Source organism: Lutra lutra, chromosome 9 (assembly GCF_902655055.1).
Source record: "Lutra lutra chromosome 9, mLutLut1.2, whole genome shotgun sequence".
Taxonomy (NCBI): domain Eukaryota; kingdom Metazoa; phylum Chordata; class Mammalia; order Carnivora; family Mustelidae; genus Lutra; species Lutra lutra.
This window is the reverse complement of record NC_062286.1, coordinates 80,995,985-81,015,861: the sequence shown is the minus strand read 5'-3', so window position 1 is coordinate 81,015,861 and position 19,877 is coordinate 80,995,985. Positions and strand designations below refer to the sequence as shown.

Sequence of the window (19,877 nt, the reverse complement as noted above, 5' to 3'; positions counted from 1 at the left end):
AGAGAAGAAGGAAGGAAAAGAGAACTACAAGAACAACCAGAAAGCAATTGATAAAATGGCAATAAGTACACACCTATTAATAACTATTTTAAATGTAAATGGTCTGAATGCTCCATTCAAAAAATAAAGCGTGAGCGAATGGTTAAGAAAATAGAACCCCTTTTATAAGCTGCCTACAAGAAACCCACTTCAGCTTTAAAAACACATAAAATGAAAGAGAGGGATAGAAAAAGCCATTCAATGTGAACAGAAGTGGAAAGGAAAAAAAAATGCCAGGCAGCAATGCTTATATCAGACAAAAGAGACTTTAAAACAAAGACTATTACAAAAGACGAAGAAAGGCACTCATAATAATAAAGAAACGAAACCAACAAGAAGATCCACAACTGTATTTATGTACCTAAAGTTGGAGCCCCTAAAGACAAAGAATTATTAACAAACATAAAGAGAGGGGCGCCTGGGTGGCTCAGTTGGTTAAGCAGCTGCCTTCAGCTCAGGTAATAAATCCGAGGGTCCTGGGATCCAGCCCCGCATCGGGCTCCCTGCTCAGCGGAGAACCTGTTTTTCCCTCTCCCTGCCACTCTGCCTACTTGTACTCTCTATCTCTGTCAAATACATACATACATACATACATACATACATACATGAAAATGTTTTTAAAAAGGGAGAAATTGCAAGTAATACAAGAACAGTAAGAGGCTTTAATACCCCCTTTACCTCTATGGATAGATCATCCAGATACAAAATCAATAAAGAAACAGTGTTTTCAAATGACATATCCAACGAAATGGACTTAACTGACATACGGTATATTCTGTGAAACAACAAAGGAATATATCCTTTTCATGTGCACATGGAACATTTTTCAGGAAAGATCACGCTAGGCCACAGAGCAAGTTTCAGTAAACTTAAGATTGAAATCCTATCACTCCTTTCCAACTAAAACAGTATAAAAATATAAATCATTACAAGAGAAAAAACTGGAAAAAACATGTGAAGGCTAAAAAACATGGTTCTGAAAAATCAGAAGGGTCAATGAAGAACTCAAATGAAAATGAAAGTACAACAGTCCAAAATCTTTTTGATACAGTGAAAGCAGTAATAAGAGGAAAATTCATAGCAACACAGGCCTATCTCAAGAAAGAAAAATTTCAAATAAACGATGTAATTATAGACATATAGGAACTGGGGAGAAACAACAACAACAACAACAAAAGCTCAAAGTTAGTAGAAGGAAAGAAATAACAAACATTAGAGCAGAAATAAATGAAAGAGACAAAGAGTAAGGTTGATCAATGAAACCAAGAGCTCATTCTCTGCAAAGAAACAAAATTAATAAACCTTTAGCCAGACTCAGTGAGAAAAAAAGAGGACCCCAAATCAGAAACAGAAATTATCAACACCACAGAAGTAATTGACACAACAGGAATACAAAGACTAGAAGTCTGTTACCAAAAATTATATGCAGGGGCACGTCAGTGGCTCAGTCAGTTAAGCATCTGCCTTCAGATCAGCTCATGATCCCAGGGTCCTGGGATCGAGCCCAGTGTCAGGCTCTCTGCTTAGGAGAGAGTGTCTGCTTCTCCCTCTGTCCCACCTGTTTGTGCACTCTATCTCTTGCTTGCTCTCGCTCTCTCAAATAAATAAAAAATTTTAAAAAATTATATGCCAAAACTTTGACAACTTAGAAGAAATTAATAAATCATTAGAAACATATAATCTTCTAAGAGAGAATCAGGAGGAAACAGAAAATCCAGAAAGACCAGTTGATTACTAGTAACAAAATTGAACCAATAATCAAAACAGTCCCAACAAACAAATGTCTAGGACTTTTGAAGCCAAATGGCTTCACAGGTGAATTCTACCTAATACTTAAAGAATAGTTCATACCTATCCTTCTCAAAGTATTCCAAAAAACAGAAGAGGAAGGAAGATTTTTGAATACATTCTATGATGCCAGTATTACCCAATTCCAAAACAAGACAAAGACACTACAAAAAAAGTAAACTGCAGGCCAATGTCTCTGATTAACACAGATGCAAAAATCCTCAACAAAACTTATTAGCAAACCAATTTCACCAATACACTGAAAACGATCATTCACCATGATCAAGTGGGATTTATTCTGGGGATGCAAAGATGGTTCAATATCCAGAATCAATCAAGCTGATACAACACCTTAACAAAATGAAGGACAAAAGTCATAAGACCATCTCAATAGATTCAGAACATGCATCTGACAGAAACCAATATCCATTCATGATAAAAACTCAACAAAGTGGGTTTAGAAGGAACATACATACCTCATGTAATAAAGGTCATATATGACAAACCCACAGCTAACATCATTATTCAATGGTGAAAAACAGAGTTTTTCCTCTAAGGCTGAACAGGGCAAGAATGTCCACTCTTGCCACTTTTGTTCAATATAACATGGGAAGTCCCAGCAGTAGCAATCAGACAAGACATAAAAGTCATCCAAATTGATAAGAGGTAAAACCATCACTGTTAGTGCACGACAGGATAATATATATATATAGAAATCCCTAAAGACTTTACCCCAAAATTATTAAAAGGCATGTATTCAGTAAGTTGGAGGATACAAAATAAATATACAAAAATCTTTTGCATTTCTATACACTAGTAAGTTAAGAGAAAGGCAAGTTAAGAAAACCATCCCATTTTCCAGTTCTACCAAATAGAATAAAATACCTAGAAACAAGTTTAATCCAAAAGGTGAAAAACCTGTATTCTGAAAACTCTAAAACAATGATAAATGGAAGAAGACACAAACAAATGGAAAGAGGTAACACACTCATGGATTGAAAGAATACTGTGAAGAAGTCCATTCTACCCAAAGCAATTTACAGATTTAGTACAATCCCTATCAAAATACCAATAGCAATTTTCACAAAACTACAACAAATCATCCTAATATTTGTACAGGACCAGAAAAGACCCCAAATAGCTAAAGCATTCTTGAGAAAAAGAACAAAGCTGGAATTACCACAATTAGAGATTTCAAGCTGTAATACAAAACTATAGTAATGAAAACAGACACAATTCAATAGAACAGAACAGAGAGGCCAGAAATAAACCAACGCTTATACAGTCAATCTATTACAAATGTGAAAGAAATATACAATGGAGAAAACACAGTCTCTTCAATAAATGGTGCTGGGAAACATTGACAGCTATATGTAAAAGAATAAAACCAAACCACTTTCTAAAACCATACACAAAATAAACTCAAAATTCATTAAAGACTTAAATGTAAGCCCTGAGACCATAAAACTCCTAGAAGAGAACACAGGCAGTAATTTCTGACATTGGCTGTGGCAATAATTTTCTCTGTAGGTCCCCTAAGGCAAGGGAAACAAATAAACTATTAGGACTACACCAAAATAAAAACCTTTTGTAAAGTGAGGGAAACCATCAACAAAACAAAAATGCAACCTACTGAATGAGAGAAGATATTTGCAAAGGCTATATCCAATAAAGAGTTAATATCAAACATATATAAAGAACATACAAGATACAACATGCCAAAAGACAAATAATCCAAATAAAACCTAAATAGACATTTTTCCAAAGAAGACATACAGATGGCCAACAGACACATGAAAAGGTACTCAATTTCACTAATCATCAGGGAAACAAAACACAATGAAATATCACCTTATGACAGTCAGAGTAGTCAGTATCAAAAAGACAATAAATAACAAGTGTTGCTGAGGATGTGTAGAAAAGGGAACCCTTACGTAAATGTAAATTGGTGCAACCAATCAATGTGGAAAACAGTATGGAGATTCCTCAAAAAACTAAAAATAGAATACCATTATGATCCAGTAATCCCACTACTGGGTATTTACCTAAAGGGAACAAAAACACTAACTTAAAGAGACAGATGCACACCTATGTTTCCTGCTTCATTATTTAAAATAGTCAAGATATGAAAGCAACCTAAGTGATCACTGACAGTTAAATGGATAAAGATGTGGTGTGTACACACACACACACACACACACACACACACACACACTCTCTCTCTCTCTCTCTGGAGTATTAGTCATAAAAATGAATGAGATTAGGGCGCCAGGGTGGCTCAGTGGGTTAAGCTTCTGCCTTTGGCTCGAGTCATGGTCTCAGGGTCCTGGGATCGAGCCCCGCATTGGGCTCTCTGCTCAGCAGGGAGCCTGCTTCCTCCTCTATCTCTGCCTGTCTCTGCCTACTTGTGATCTCTGTCAAATAAATAAATAAATAAAAATTAAAACAAAAACAAAAAACCAAATGAAATCTTGTCATTTACAACATGGACAGACCCAGAGAATATTATGCAAAGTAAAATAAGCCTGACAGAGACAAATACTATATGATTTCACTAGTCTGTGGAATCTAAAAAGAAAAAACCACAATAAAGCAAACAAGTAGAAACAGACCCATAAACAGAACAAAGTGGTGGTTATAAGAGGCAGGGCAGTGGCGGGGCGGGGTTTGGGGGGCACGGATGAAATGGGTGGAGTAGAATGTGCAGGATTCCAGTTATAGAATGTATAAATCATAAGAATACAAGGTACAGCATACTGTAATAGCACTGTATAGTGACTGATGACAGATACATTAGCACAATATAATGTATACAGTTCAATCACTATGATGTACACCTGAATCTAATCTAACATTGGGTCAACTGTACAGTATTATAAAAAAGAAATCAGGGGCGCCTGGGTGGCTCAGGGGTTAAAGCCTCTGCCTTTGGCTCAGGTCATGGTCCCAGGGTCCTGGGACTGAGCCCCGCATTGGGCTCTCTGCTCAGCGGGGAGCCTGCTTCCCTTCCTCTCACTCTGCCTGCCTCTCTGCCTACTTGTGATCTCTGTCAAATTATAAAATAAAATCTTAAAAAAAATAAAAATAAAAAAAATCAATAAATTATAATCTTTTTAGCAACAGGTTTTGAACCAGATTTTCATGTGGAAAAAAAGTGAACCCTGATCCTTAACTTATACTATGCACGAAAGTTAACTAAAAATACCACAGATCTAAATACTAACCATCTAGGAACACTGAAAATAATTTTCATAAATGTGGGGTGATTAAAGACTACCAATAGAGAACATAAGAAACACAAAATGTTAGAAACAATTAACGTATACACTGGACTTCACCAAAATTAGAAATTTCTGCTCTTCAAAACATATCATTAAGAAAATGAAAAAGCAAGTGCTTGACTACAAGAACAAACCCGCGATACACAAAACTGACAAAAAACTTCAATCAACAATAAAGAATTCTTAAAATTCAATACTTAAGACAATAACCCAATAAAAAATGAGAAAAGATTTTAAAATAGTTACTTCACAAAGAGAGAGATGGCAAATAAACATGAAAAAATTTTTGATGCCATTAGTCATCACAGAAATGCAAATTAAACCACAATAATTGAGCATTACACACTTATTACATTATACACTTATTGCAAAGTCTGTAGGTATAACAAACACTGGCAAGACTGTGCAGAATTGAAATCTTATAAAAATATAAAACTATACAAACTCTTTGGGAAAATGTCATTTTCTCTTTAAGTGGAACATATACACACAATGTGACCCAACAGTTTTCTTTCTATATATTTATTCAAAGTAAATCAAAATAAATTTCAACTCAAAGATGTGTGGGAATGTTGACAGCTGCTTTGTTCAGTGTGTAAATGGATGAAGTGTGATACTAATCAGAAAATGAAATATCACTCATCAATGAAAAGGAACAACCAATGGTATATGCAACAACATGGATAAATGTAAAATAACAAGAGTAATGGAAAATGCCAGAGTCAAAAGATTACGCACTGTATAATTCCATTAATATGAAATTATAAAACAGACAAAACTAGTCTACATGATAGAACAGTGTTTGGGGTTGGAAAAGGGGGTAGGATTACACAAAAGAACATGAGTGAGCTTTCTGGGAATATGGAGATGGTGGCTGTTATTTGTGTGTATAAATTTGTCAAAATACATTTAACTTAGCATGAGCACATACTGTTATATAACAGTTATACTAGGATAAATCTGTTTAATCACAAAAAATTAAGAAGCATGTTTCCACATTGATTATTCAGGGGAGCTTACCTTATTGAGTGCAACAATAAAGGGACATTTTTTGGATTTTAGAAGGTTAATAGATTCAATTGTCTGGGGCTCCAAACCATGCATAATATCAACGACTAAAATGGCAATATCACAGAGAGAACTTCCTCTGTTTCTCAGATTACTGTTGAAAAGAGGGAAAAAAAAATGCATAAATAGAAAACTCGAAATTACTCCTTTAAAGAAAAAAATGCTTCTTTGTAAAACCTAAATGAAAAAAACAAAACGAAGCACATGCATTAAAAATTTAAGTGCCATTAGCCCTTAATTTGCCAAATGCTTATCTGACACAGTGAACTGATATCAGCTAGAATTAGTTAATTCCAGAAGTTACTCCAATATTTCTGCAAATTGTACTGGCCAATTTTTTTGCACTACAGAATACAGCCAAGAGGCTACAGATAAGTTCCATGTACAATGGGTTTCACAGGAGACAGACCAAGTATGTATTAGGATTTGGTTTTTAAAAGTAGAAAATATCTCTATAAAAAACAAGTATCCAAATAAATTACTACTTACTCAGTAAGGCACAGATAATGATTGGTAATTACAGGGACTACAGTTCTTAAAATACTACCCCAATGTTGATTAATCAGACCTTCTCACTTACTGAACCTTTAGATTTAATGGTCTAGCAGTTTGTTTGATGCCAAATAATGCAAGTTGCTCTTACCTGAAAGACTCATGCCCAGGAGTATCAATAATGAGCATTCCTGGAATTCGTACATTCTCTCTATCAAACTAGAAAAGGTGGGGAAAAGTAGAGAGCTTAAGGAAGCCAAAACAATAAAGTTCCTTTATAAAAACAATTATTCAGCCATGAAAACTTAAAAACATCACCACTTCCTTTTCTAAAAAAATGGTTTTACAACAGTCAGTGAGTCAACCAGCAAAGCACAATAGTCAATATTTTCATTAATCAAAAGGAGTTTGTAGAAGAAAAAAACGAAACGAGAAAATATTCTCTTTGTTCAGATCATAAAACCATAGTGTATTCTAATTTTGAGCAGATTATCAAGAAGTAACAAATGACATTAGTCGTCTGAGAGTGTATCTATAAAAAGATAACATGCAAGAAGAGGTTCTGACTACTTAAAAAATGTATCTAGTCCAACTTTACAGCAATTCTAAACTTTAAAAAATATCCCAAAGTATGTTTTAAAGAAAATTTACTACACCAACCTAAAATATTAAGGGAAGACTGCCTTATTTAAATATCATAAAAACCTGACTTTCTGAACAAAAGTTCTTTAATGAAATGGAAAAAAAATTAAAACATGCCTAATATGGACATTCTCTTTTACCCTAAATCGTGGCACTGACCAGTAACTCTCACACACAATTTTGTTTACTTGCTTATCTACTTTTTGTCAATCTTCAAGTGATTTTTCAAAATCTTATCTCCTGATCTAGGTCAAAGTGATTCAAATGTAAAACATCTCATATTTGTATTCTGGTGATCTTAAATCAACATTAACTGAGCACCATAATTATTTCCACTTCAATGTCTGGAATACAAACAATTATAATTGTCATATAAAAGCTATCCTGAGTGGGGCGCCTGGGTGGCTCAGTGGATTAAGCCACTGCCTTCAGCTCAGGTCATGGTCTCGGGGTCCTGGGATCGAGCCCCGCATCGGGCTCTCTGCTCCGCAGGGAGCCTGCTTCCCCCTCTCTCTCTGCCTGCCTCTCTGCCTACTTGTGATCTCTCTCTCTCTGTGTCAAATAAATAAATAAAATATTAAAAAAAAAAAAAGCTATCCTGAGAACTTTAATATAGACCTAATAAAAATCATGCTCTTTATTAACTGTGTTCTAACATAACACCAGATTTCAAGTTCTGGCAACTGGTGGAATGAGCTGTTATAAAAATCCCCAATGACTAACACACAGATATACCAGATAAATTATAAGCAAGATAAATTTTAAACTATGAATTTGAAAAACTGTAATTCAAGAAAACTGTGCTAAAATAAAGATTTTAAATTACATATGGAAATGAAACTGGAAAATTTCCATATAACTAGAAAACTGACCCAGAACAGTCAACCCCAAGATGCAAGAAGGCCACATTACTTATAAAAAGATGAAAACCAGCTTATGATCAGACTTGAAAGGCAGTATTTTATGTGAGAATAAATGAGAGTAACCTCTAAGATATTTTAAGGAAAGAAAATGTGAACTGAGGAAGCCAACTAACTTTCCAGGGTGAAGGCCACAAAGTAGGTATGCAAGATTCAAAAACTTGAAGAATATTATTCCCCTTATTCCTTCCTTAGGAATGTACCAGAAAACAAGCTTCATAAAACACAATCTCAACCAAACCCCACCCTCCCTGCAAACTGGAGACAAACTCATAGACCTTTCCTATATACAGAACTAAGACCAAATAAAGAATAAAGGGAAATGCTAGCATATAATTTATGCTGTGTCTGTCAGTTATCAGTTTTGTTACACCTTAGTTCCAAATTTACCTTTTTTACCTGTTCTGTGATAATGGAACTAGGGAATTTTTACAAGGCTCAGTTCCAAGATTAGAGCACAGTACATATAAGATGCGCCTAAAACATCCTGCTATATCAGACACAAGGATGTAACTAAAGACTACTAAAACTAAATCAAAAAGATTCAGGAGTCAATCACTGGATGAAAACGAGACTCTCTCACCACAAGAATAAATCAATTAAAACACATTGAATATTTTAATCTATGAGTTTATAGGAAACAAAACAAAACCGCTCTTTATAAACATGGATAAAGGGTTTGGAATAACAACATTTTGCAACCTCTAACACACTAAAAGGTAGAGATTACTTTAAAAGTTCTGCCTGAGTAGAAGACTGTTTTGATTCAAGAGGGATCTAACAGAGGTCTTCTGAGGTAAGGGCCAAGGTTCTATCTCCTAACATATGTGACACAAGAGTGTTTGCTTTATAATGATTCATTAAGCTTTACCTTAACCTTATGTGATTTTATTTATTTTGAATAAATTGAGTATGTCCAAAGTAGAAAATATTAGGGAGATAATGAAAATACAATCAATGTGATAGAAGAAGAGGGTCAGGGAGTAAACAGTTTTTCAACATGGAAATCTATAGGAAAAGTGTTAAAACATGCAGGGGAACAATATGCTCTAATTTCTAAATAGCAACTGCCTTGGGGAGCAAGAGGAAAGGAAATGAAAAATGAGGGCTCCATAACATCTAGTGTTTTCTTTAAAAAAAAAAAAAAAAGATCTTAAGTAAAATAGAACAAAGTGGCACAAGTGTTAATTATGAATAGTGAGCATATGAATCTTTATACTATTTTTTTCTGTATCTGAAATAATTTATACCTTAATTTTTGTTAGAGATTAAAACACACCAAATACACTGTACTTACATTTTTAATCATCTTAGTCTGTTCATTAATAGCTTCCAGAGGAACATTGGTGGCCCCAATTTGTTGCGTAATGCCACCTGCTTCACCATCTTGTACATGTGTGTGACGAAGCTGGGATGAGACAGCAGATTCAGATTTGTATTTTGAAATATAAAAAGAAGCAAAAGCAGTAAGAAAGTAGCAACCTATTTAATGTAACAGAACTGCCTATCTGTGCTATGGTTTCTATTAGCTTTTTATAAGGTATTATTCACTTACTTAAATAGTTATATCAATACTAATGGTATTTTCTTACTTTATCTAGAATTTTTGTCTTCCCTGTGTCCACATGTCCAAGTACACAAATAACAGGAGCTCTCAGCTTTTCTGTATTTACATTTTTACTATGTTCAAGGCGCCGTTTCTAGAAATTAAAAAAAAAAATGACAAAATTATTTCAAACCTTATCATTATTGTTCTCTAAATTATGTTGCAAGAGAATGCCACAACCTTCATCCAAGTTCTTTGTTGATTTAACTACATGTAATTGCATTTTACCACATAACCTTTACAATCTAATTCCAATTATAGTACCTCTGGACAAAGAGAAACCTGTTAAAATGAATTTCAGGACAACGCTGTTAAATAGGAGTAAAAATAGCATGAAGTTTTGGTTTCAACTTTCTGAACACTTTTGTACACTGCTTATTTAATAGAATATAAGAAAATGATCTTGTATTCCATTCAGGGCATATACAGTACATCCTCTAGCTTATGAGGGGTGTTTGTATAAAAGGAGATATACTCTTGCAATCAAACAATTTCATTAAAACTTCAAAACTACAAAATATTTTAACAATTTATTTTTAAACTTTATCTGGTGTACAAATACTATAAAACCTTTCAACTGAGAGATGGTTTACTTAATCCCCAGCCTAAGATGTCTAATGACATTTCCAACCTTCTTAAGATACCACTCATTAGGCATGAGAAGCATCTCCTTGCATCACAATGCACTTCTCTTACAGCATTTACCTAGAAACTTCAGCTTTCTAAGAACCAAACAAAAGTACACATGCCAGCAGCTCTTTGAAATGCTAACATTTCAAGTATAGTAAAGCTGGCATTCAAATGAGATAAGACTTCCATCAAAATTCTGAAGTAATTTACAAAATATCTTCCATCTAAAAACCATTCTTTACTTTCATTTCTACCACTGGACACTGGATCTTTCTATAGAAAATAGAATGAAAAAACATTTTGGAGTGTTACAATTCAGATGGGAGTGTTTACTAACAAGGAGTAGTACACAAGAGCTTTATACTCTGTGACTCAAATGCAAACGTCATGACCTTAGTTAGGATTTGATATGGTTGAAAATTGTCTTTTTCTCCCATACTTGTTGTATCATTAAAATTTTCTGGAGGGCAATGCAGTAGACTTTAACTCAGAAATTCTACCTGTAAGTATTTGTCTTGAAACAATGACACAAGCATAGAGAAATATATGTATACAACAGTGTTTGTTCATTGCAGTATTATCTGTATTGGCAAAAATTAGTAACCACTTAATCATCTGTAGCTGGGGATTTTGAATGAATATTTCCTCAATCCCAGGGCTGAAAACTATCTGGTTGCATAGACTCGCTTAGAGACCCCTATCCACAATGGAGATCATTACCCAGGACGTCTGGTATGGATTTTAGAAAATTATATATAGCAAGGTTTTGGAACCATGAAATTTCTTATGGACTTATCTCTCCTAAATTCATATACTGAATCCCTAACTCCCAATGGGACTGTTATTTGGAGATAGAGCCTTTAAAAAGGAGGTAATTAAAGTTAAATGGGTAGAGCCCTAATCCAACAGGACAGATGCCCTTACAATATGAGGAATAAGAAAAATCTTTCTCTGGGCATGCACAGAGTAAAGGCTACATGAAGACTCAGTGAGAAGGCAGTCATCTGCAAACCAAGAAGAGAGTTCTCACCAGGAAACAACCCTGCTGACGCTTTTATCTTGAACTTTTAGCCTCAAGAGCTATCAGAAAATAAATCTCTATTGTTTAAGGCACCCAGACAAGAAGACACAGATCGCCAATATCAGAGCCAAAAGAAAAGACACCACTATTAACCATACAGAGAAAAAGGATTATAAAAGGATATCATAAACAACTCTATGTTCACAACTTAGATGAAACACAATAGTTAGAAAGACAAAAATTACAGAAAATGATCAAGATGAAAAAGAAAATATGGCAAAGAGATGACAATATAACAAGAAATTGAACTAGAAATTTGTAAGTCTTCGAAAGACAAAAGCTTTGTTAGTAAATTTTGCCAAACACTTAAAACAGGAAAACAGTCAAAAACAATCTTTCATAAACTCTTGCAGAAAAAAGGAAGAAGGAACACTTTGTGACTAATTCCAGGAAGCTAATTTTAAACGGACACCAAAGCCAGACAAATCCTAAGAGAAGAAAAGTTACTGATCAATATACCTCATGGGTATAGATCACAAAAACCTCAACAAAATATTACAAAGCAAATCTAGTAACATATAAAGAAGATTATACCAGGATCAAGTGGGATTTATTCTAGGAATGCAAGGTTGGGCTTAACATCTGAATACCAATATAACACATCATATATTAGTATAAAAAAGAAAAAAGAATCTCTACACATAGAAAAGACACATTTCCATTTATGATAGGAACTCTGAACAAATCAGGAAAAGAAGGGAAGATCCTTAGACTAAAAAAGGGCACTACTATTAACACCATAGTTAATGGTGAAAATCTGAATGCTATCCCCCTCAAAGACTGAAAACAAGACAAGCATGTCTGCTCTTACCACTTCTACTCTGTAATGTACTGTTCTAACAGGGCAAAAAAAAAAGAAAAAGAAAAAAAAAAGGAAATAAAGAATTATAACTGTCTTTTTTTTTTTTTTAAAGATTTTATTTATTTATTTGACAGAGAGAGATCACAAGTAGACAGAGAGGCAGGCAGAGAGAGAGAGGGAAGCAGGCTTCTTGCTGAGCAGAGCCCGATGCGGAACTCGATCCCAGGACCCTGAGATCATGACCTGAGCTGAAGGCAGTGGCTTAACCCACTGAGCCACCCAGGCGCCCCTATAACTGTCTTTGATAGAGAACATGACACACTGATTATAGGAAATTCTAAGGAATCCATAAAAAATTATTAGAATAAAAATATTTCAATAAAGTTATAGGTCATGAGATCTATAAAACTCAACTGTATTTCTTTATACTAGAAACGAAAAAAATTTTAAAAATTGTGAACCCATTTTCAACAGTATAAAAAACAATAAAATACCTAAAAATAAATTTAACAAAAAAATTACGTATCTTAAACTGTGAAAACTATAAGACACTACTAGAAGAAACTGTAAAAGATCCAAATGAATGGAGAATCAGCCTATTTCCAGAGACTGCAAGAATCAATACTATTAAAATAGAGAATCCTCCTTAAAATTGATCTATAGATTCAACACAATCTCCATCTAGATCTGAGCAAGCTTTTTGCAGAAACTTTCAAGATGACCATAATATTTATATGGAAAAGCAAGTGACCTGGAATAGCCAAAACAAACTTGAAAAGGAAAAACAACATTGTAGGACTTCTATCTATTTCCCTACCTCAAAACCTACTATTAAAGCTATAATAATCAAGACAGTGTGGTACTGGCATAAGAGCAGAAAATACAGATGATGAAACAGAACTGAAAGTTCAAAACTAAATACTCATATTTCTGAGAATGACTGTAACTGAAAACACAACACAAATATTAGGATGCGGAGAAACTACCAGAACCCTCAACTGGTGGGAATCTATAATTGTACAGTCACTCTGGAAAATAGTTTAGCAGTTTCTGAAAAAGTTAAACACAAATTTACCATATGATCCAGCAATCTCACTCTTAGGAATATATTAAAAAAAAAAAAAATGAAAACACATTTCCATACAAAGGCTTATATGCAAATGTATATAGTAGTACCATCTGTAATAGCCCCAAACTGGAAACAACTTAAACGTCCTCTAGTGAATAGATAACAAAATACAGTATACTTATACAACACTATCTGGCAATAAAAAGGAACGAAATTCTGATAAAGTCACCACACAAATAAACAGTAAGTGAAATAAGCTAAACATAAAAGAACAAATATTATATGTTTGAAATTTAGAGCAGTCCCCTCCTTATGCAGGGGTGATAAATTCCAATCTCCTTAGTGGATGCCTGAAACCAATATTTATGCTTTCTCCTACACGTAGCTAAGATACAGTTAAATTTAGGGGTGCCTGGGTGGTTCAGTCAATTAAGTGTCCGACTCTTGATTTCAGCTCAGGTCACGATCTCAGGATTTTGAGAAGCCCTGCATTGGGCTCTGTGCTGGGCATGGAACCTGTTTTTTGTTTTTTTTCTTTTTAAAGATTTTATTTATTTATTTGACAGACACAGCGAGAGAGGAACACAAGCAGGGGAAGTGGGAGAGGGAGAAACAGGCTTCCCACCGGGCAGGGAGCCGGATGCAGGGCTCGATCCTAGGACTCCGGGATCATGACCTGAGCAAAAGGCAGATGCTTAACAATTCAGCCACCCAGGCACCCCAAGCATGGAACCTGCTTAAGACTCTCAATCTCCCTCTGCCCCACCCTCCTAAAAAAAAAAAATTAAACTGATAAATCAGGCGCACTGAAAGATTAACAATACCCAGTAATAAAATTAAACAGTTAAGACTATAATGCAAAAAAGTTGTGAATGTGATCTCAAAGTATCTTATTTTACTGTACTCACCCTTCTTTGTGATGATGTGAGATTATAAAATGCCTACGTAATGAGATGAAGTTAGGTGAATAGTGTAGTGTTAGGCTACTACTGACCTTCTGACAATACAAAAGAAGGATCACCTGCTTCCAGACTGCAGTTGACCACAGGTAACTGAAACCATGGAAAGCAGAACTGTGGATGGTGGGACTAGGAGGGTGGGGGGGACTGCTATATATGTGGGCCTAGAAATAGGGAACAACTGCAAATTGTTACAAGAAATCTTTCTGGGGTGATGAAAATAAAGTTGAGTTGTGATAATGGATGCACAACTCTACAAATTTATAAAATGTCACTGAACTGACTGGATCAATTCTTTAGTATATAAATCATATCCCAAAAAGCTGCTTAAAAATTTGCTGGATGTAGAGGTCCAAAGCATACTGTTATGTGAAAAAAAAGGAATATACTGGGAAGCATGGGTGGCTCAGTCAGCTGAGCATCTGTCTTTAGCTCAGGTCATGATGCCATGGTCCTGGGATCGAGTCCCACACTGGGCTCCTTACTCAACAGGGAGCTTGCTTCTCCCTCTGCCTGCTGCTTCCCCTGCTTGTACCCTCCACCTCTCTATGACAAAATAAATAAATCCTTAAAAAAAAAAACCCACATATATATATATATATATATATATATATACACAAAATATATTATCTGTTTTAATTAAACATTTTTAAAAACTTGAAGCTGGGGCGCGCTTGGGTGGCTCGGTGGGTTGGGCCGCTGCCTTTGGCTCAGGTGGTGGTCTCCAGGTCCTGGGATTGAGCCCCGCATTGGGCTCTCTGCTCGGCAGGGAGACTGCTTCCCCCTCTCTCTCTGCCTACTTGTGATCTCTGTCTGTCAAATAAATAAATAATAAAATCTTAAAAAAACAAAACAAAACAAAACTTGAAGCTCATGTACAGAACTATGCACAAGCCTGGGAAGTGAAATAATGGGGAAACTTCTTTCTGTTTTATACCCATTGTCTTTAAATCATCAAACACATTACAAACGGTCTCTCACACACTGGTACAGAGCAAGGGAGTTGGCCAGAGTAGGTGCTGTGGGAAGCAGCAGTTACAATGGGGAAGAAGGGAGGAGAATGCCACTGGTATTTAGTGGGTGGAGGGCAGGGATACTGCTTACCATCCTAAATGAAGACGACTGTCCCCACAACAAAATTATACAGCCTAAAGATGTCAACACTGGCAGGGGTGAGAAATCCCAACTTACAACAACAGACTTTCTTAGTCCTTTAGAAATTCAGAAAATGTATCCCTTTAATAGACTTTACAGAAGGGTGACGCAACCACTAATACATAGGTTATAAAAAAAAAAAAAGAAAAGAAAAAGAAAAAACTGAAAAATCAGAAGTACAAATGATAATTTTTAAAAAAGGAAAGCTAAAATTGTTTTTAGCTTTAAAATACTTTAACATCCTTAAGCAAACCAGTTTTTAGTATATTATTTATACTAAGCTGACATAATTAAAGAAAACTTTCAAGTCTACTACATTAAATAGGAAAAATGTAGTAAGCTCACTAGGTATGTACACTTTGCTAAATCAAAAGATGCCTCATTAACCCATCAAATTTCAATACCTAAAGTCATCAGATGCCTCATAGTGACTAACTTAAAATACACAAGGCAAACACTAGTTTAACTAGTGTTTATGACTACAGGGTATATTTTCAGAATATCTCTGCACACCCTTAAACCATCATTTAAAGAGCACATCAAAATTTGGAGAAAACAAATAGAAACAATGAAGCAGTATACCATTCTGACTTAGGTTAAGGGAGTAAGGTCCTTAGGTTAAGTCAGTGTTAAAGACCCAATGTCCAACCCAAGGTCATGAATATTTCGTCCCGTTTTTTTCCTAAATTTATACCTTCGGTTTCTTATATCTTTAGCTCCATCTCTGATCTGTTTTAAGATAACTTTTATATATGATTTGGGGACAGAGACTAAACTCATTTTTTATTAATTTAACTAGGATCATTGGTTGAAAAAGCTTTCCTTTTCCCATTGAATTGCTTTAGCATCTATGACTTATCAGTATATCAGAAATATAAGGATTTTTTGGACTTTTAGTTGTTTCATCATCGGCATTATTTGTTCTTATGCCAGTACCCACATTGTCTTTAGTTCAGAGAACAGTTTTAATGATTCCAGATGAGAAGTGGGGGGCGAAGGAGTAAAGAGAAAGGGAAAAATAAATACCTCAATCCTCCGTTTGGCTTTGTCATAAGCTCTTTCTTCTTTAGTACGATCATCATCAGAGTCAAATTCAGATTCTGAACTCATTTCTTTACTTGGTTTTTTATCTAACATTTTCCCAGCATCCTTTTCATCTGACACCTTTTCATCCTCTTCATCACCTTCACTGCCCTCACTTTCTCCCTCCTCTTCCTCTTCCTCTTCACTCTCATCTTCTTCACTCTCTTCGTCCTCCTCTTCCTCCTCCTCCTCAGGGTTTTCTTTAACTTCTATATGTATCGTGTTTTCTTCTTTCAGGAAAAAGAAATTTGGAAGTTAAAAATGGAGATTTTCATCAACATTGTAAGACCTTAAAGGGAAAATACTACTAAGGGTGCACTAAGTATGGCAGTAACATTATAAAAACATCATGAATGCTAATTATTTTCATAAATGCAAAGTGTTGGTCACATATTTGCTACAATGAAGATTGTCATTTAACAGTAAAAACTTAATATGTGACTGAACCACACTGTAAGGCAGAACAAGAACTAAGGGAGGGGAACACAACACATAGAATTTCTTTCTGTTGGGGTCATTTGCCAGTTCTGCACTTGATCTTAGCCCAAAGACTGAGAAGCAATGGTCATTTGCTGTTTCTGAAGAAGGCATCTAAAAGGCTAAGCAGTGTTTAGGAGTCTAGGCACTGGGTCTATTAAAACGAGTCAAGGGGTTAAGGTGGATAGACATTGTGTAATACTGTTATTGTGGAATGAAGTCCCAAAGAACTGAACACTAGCAATTAGAATGAATAGGAAATAAACAGGACCTCCCCATTATTGGTCAATCACCTCCAAATTCTATCAATTCTAAATCTAGAATAAAATGATTCCATATTGTTGGTTCGTTCAGATTCCTGGTGGATATACACATAAATTCTCTCTGGAGAAAGAAAACACCATCCCTGATGTCAAATTATTCCAAAAGTTTTACAAGTATAATATCCAGCACAATATATGAAAATAACAAGCCATATAAAAAAACAATGCACATGATGGAAGCCAGCAAGCCCCCAAGCTAAGGGATGCCTGGCTGGCTCAGTCAGTTGAGCATCCAACAGTTGGTTTTGGCTCAGGTTATGATCTCAGGGTCATGAGATCGAGCTCCAAGTTGGGCTCTGTGCTCTGGTGGAGTCTGCTTGAGATTCTCTCTCTGCACCTCCCCCCTTACACTCTCTAAAATAAATAAATAAATCTATTTAAAAAGTTGAAAAATGACTATGTTTCTAACATCTAGGGAGCAAAAGATTTAAAAAAGTTTATAAAGTAAAAACTTACAAAAAAAAAACAGTTAAACGGAGAATCTAAAACTAGAAAATACTGGAGACAAAACTAAGAATCCAAAAGATGGGATGGGCTTAACAGGCAAGTAGAAACAGCTGAAGAGAAAATTGGTGAACCAGAAGACAGATCAGAAAAACAATCTAGAATGGGCCACAGAGACTCAATTAGGTGGAAAACGTGAAAAGACATGCTACACTGATATAATAAGAAGGCATATCATAGACGCAACTAGAATCCCTGAGGTGAAATAACAGCTCATAACACTGTAAATTGATAAAAATATAAAATCATACATTGATAAAGCTCTATAGGCTGAATGAACAACAACAAGAAGCTCAAACCTGGCCACATCATTACTGCTGAAAACCAAAGACACATGAAAACTTTAGATTGATACCTGACTTCTCAACAGAAACAATGAAAGCTATCACAAGGGAATAATATCTTCAAAATGTTAAAAAGAATTTCAACAAAGAATTATTCACTCAGTAAATATACCCTTCAAGAATAAAGAGATAAAGGTATTTTTAGAAAAGCAAAAATGGAATGCCTCACTAACAGATTCATACTAAAGGAAATTCTAAAAGGTATTCAGGCAAGAAGAAATGATCTCAAATGGAAGATCAGAGATGCAGAATGAAATGAATTACAACAAAGAGCTGACAGTATGAGTAAACTTAAGCTATGATGGGATATTAGAACGGGAATTAATATAAATGGGAATAATGAACTGAGAACTGGATAAATTTGTTCATGTATTCTATGGTCATTGCAGTCTGGAACGAGTGTAACATTAGGCAGTGATAGTTCAAAGACCTATTTTTAAAGTCTCTAGAGTAATTAAAAAAAAATAAGTGAAAAAGTATGTAACTTCCAAGCTCATGGAAGGAGGAAAATATGGAATTAAAAAAAATAAATAAATAAGGGGTGCCTGAGTGGCTCAGTCAGTTACAGCTCAGGTCACGATCCCAGGGTCCTGGGATCGAGCCCTGCATTGGACTCCCTTGCTCAGTGGGAACCCTGCTTCTCCCTCTTCCTCTGCTGTTCCTCCTGCTTGTGCTTTCTCTTGCTCTCTCCCCCATCAAATAAAATTTTAAACAAAACAACAATCCCATAGTAAAAAAGTACAAAAAAGAAACAGAACCAGTAAGGACTAAATAAGATAACAAATACTCTTCATTAATTACATAAAGGGTTATATGTATTGAGCTAAGTCGTCTAGGTAAAATATAAAGATTGAACAAACTGGATTTAAAAATCTCAAGTAGGGGGCGCCTGGGTGGCTAGGACAGTTAAGCATCTGCCTTTGGCTCAGGTCACGATCCCAAGATTCTAGGACTGAGTCTCATATCTGGCTCCCTGCTTTATGGAGCGCCTGCTTCTCCCTCTCCCTTTGCCTGTGCTTTCTCTCTCTGTGTCAAATAAATAAATAAAATCTTAAAAAAATTTTTTTAATTAATAAAAATCCCAATTATGTGCTAATCAAGGAAAGAGAGTTAAAATTAGAAAAAGATGATGTAAATCAAAGCTATGTTGCTATATCAATATCGGATAAAGTATGCTTTAAGGCAAAAAGCAAGTTAGAAATAAATTTAAAAAAATATAAATAAAAAACAGAATAATCAATGAGTCAGTTCATCAAAAAATATGAGAGTGTATTCACCTAATAATACCACACTAAAATATATGAAAAAAAATTAGAACACAGGGAGAAACAGATGATCTATAATCATGGCAGATTTTAACCCACCATTCTCAGTAAGAGAGAAAGGCAATCCAGAAAAAAATCTCAGAATAAAAAAGACTTGAACAAAATAATGAGCAAATGTGATCAAATAGCTTACCCTTGAACAACAGAGGGATTAGGGATGTCAATGCCCCCATGCAGTCAGAAATCCACATATAACTTTTGACTCCTCGAAAACTTTACCAACAGCCTACTATACTGACCATAAACCTTGGTAATAACATGAAGAGTTGACTGACCCATGTTTTTATGT

The 19,877-nt window shown here is 35.1% G+C and overlaps 1 protein-coding gene across 2 annotated transcripts in view; it reads right to left on the bottom strand.

Moving 5' to 3' along the window:
* The window catches only part of EIF5B (eukaryotic translation initiation factor 5B), an 80,610-nt gene that overhangs the window by 11,771 nt on the left and 48,962 nt on the right, over positions 1 to 19,877 (bottom strand). Inside the window, exons 10-14 of one of the 2 annotated variants that reach the window (XM_047745070.1) lie at positions 16,559 to 16,842; positions 9,823 to 9,930; positions 9,528 to 9,638; positions 6,820 to 6,887; positions 6,129 to 6,270 (exon numbers count right to left, since the gene is read on the bottom strand). In XM_047745070.1, coding sequence (XP_047601026.1) covers positions 6,129 to 6,270; positions 6,820 to 6,887; positions 9,528 to 9,638; positions 9,823 to 9,930; positions 16,559 to 16,842 — 713 coding nt within the window. Of the gene's footprint in view, positions 1 to 6,128; positions 6,271 to 6,819; positions 6,888 to 9,527; positions 9,639 to 9,822; positions 9,931 to 16,558; positions 16,846 to 19,877 lie in introns of both variants that reach the window. The other variant, XM_047745069.1, reaches the window with a different exon arrangement.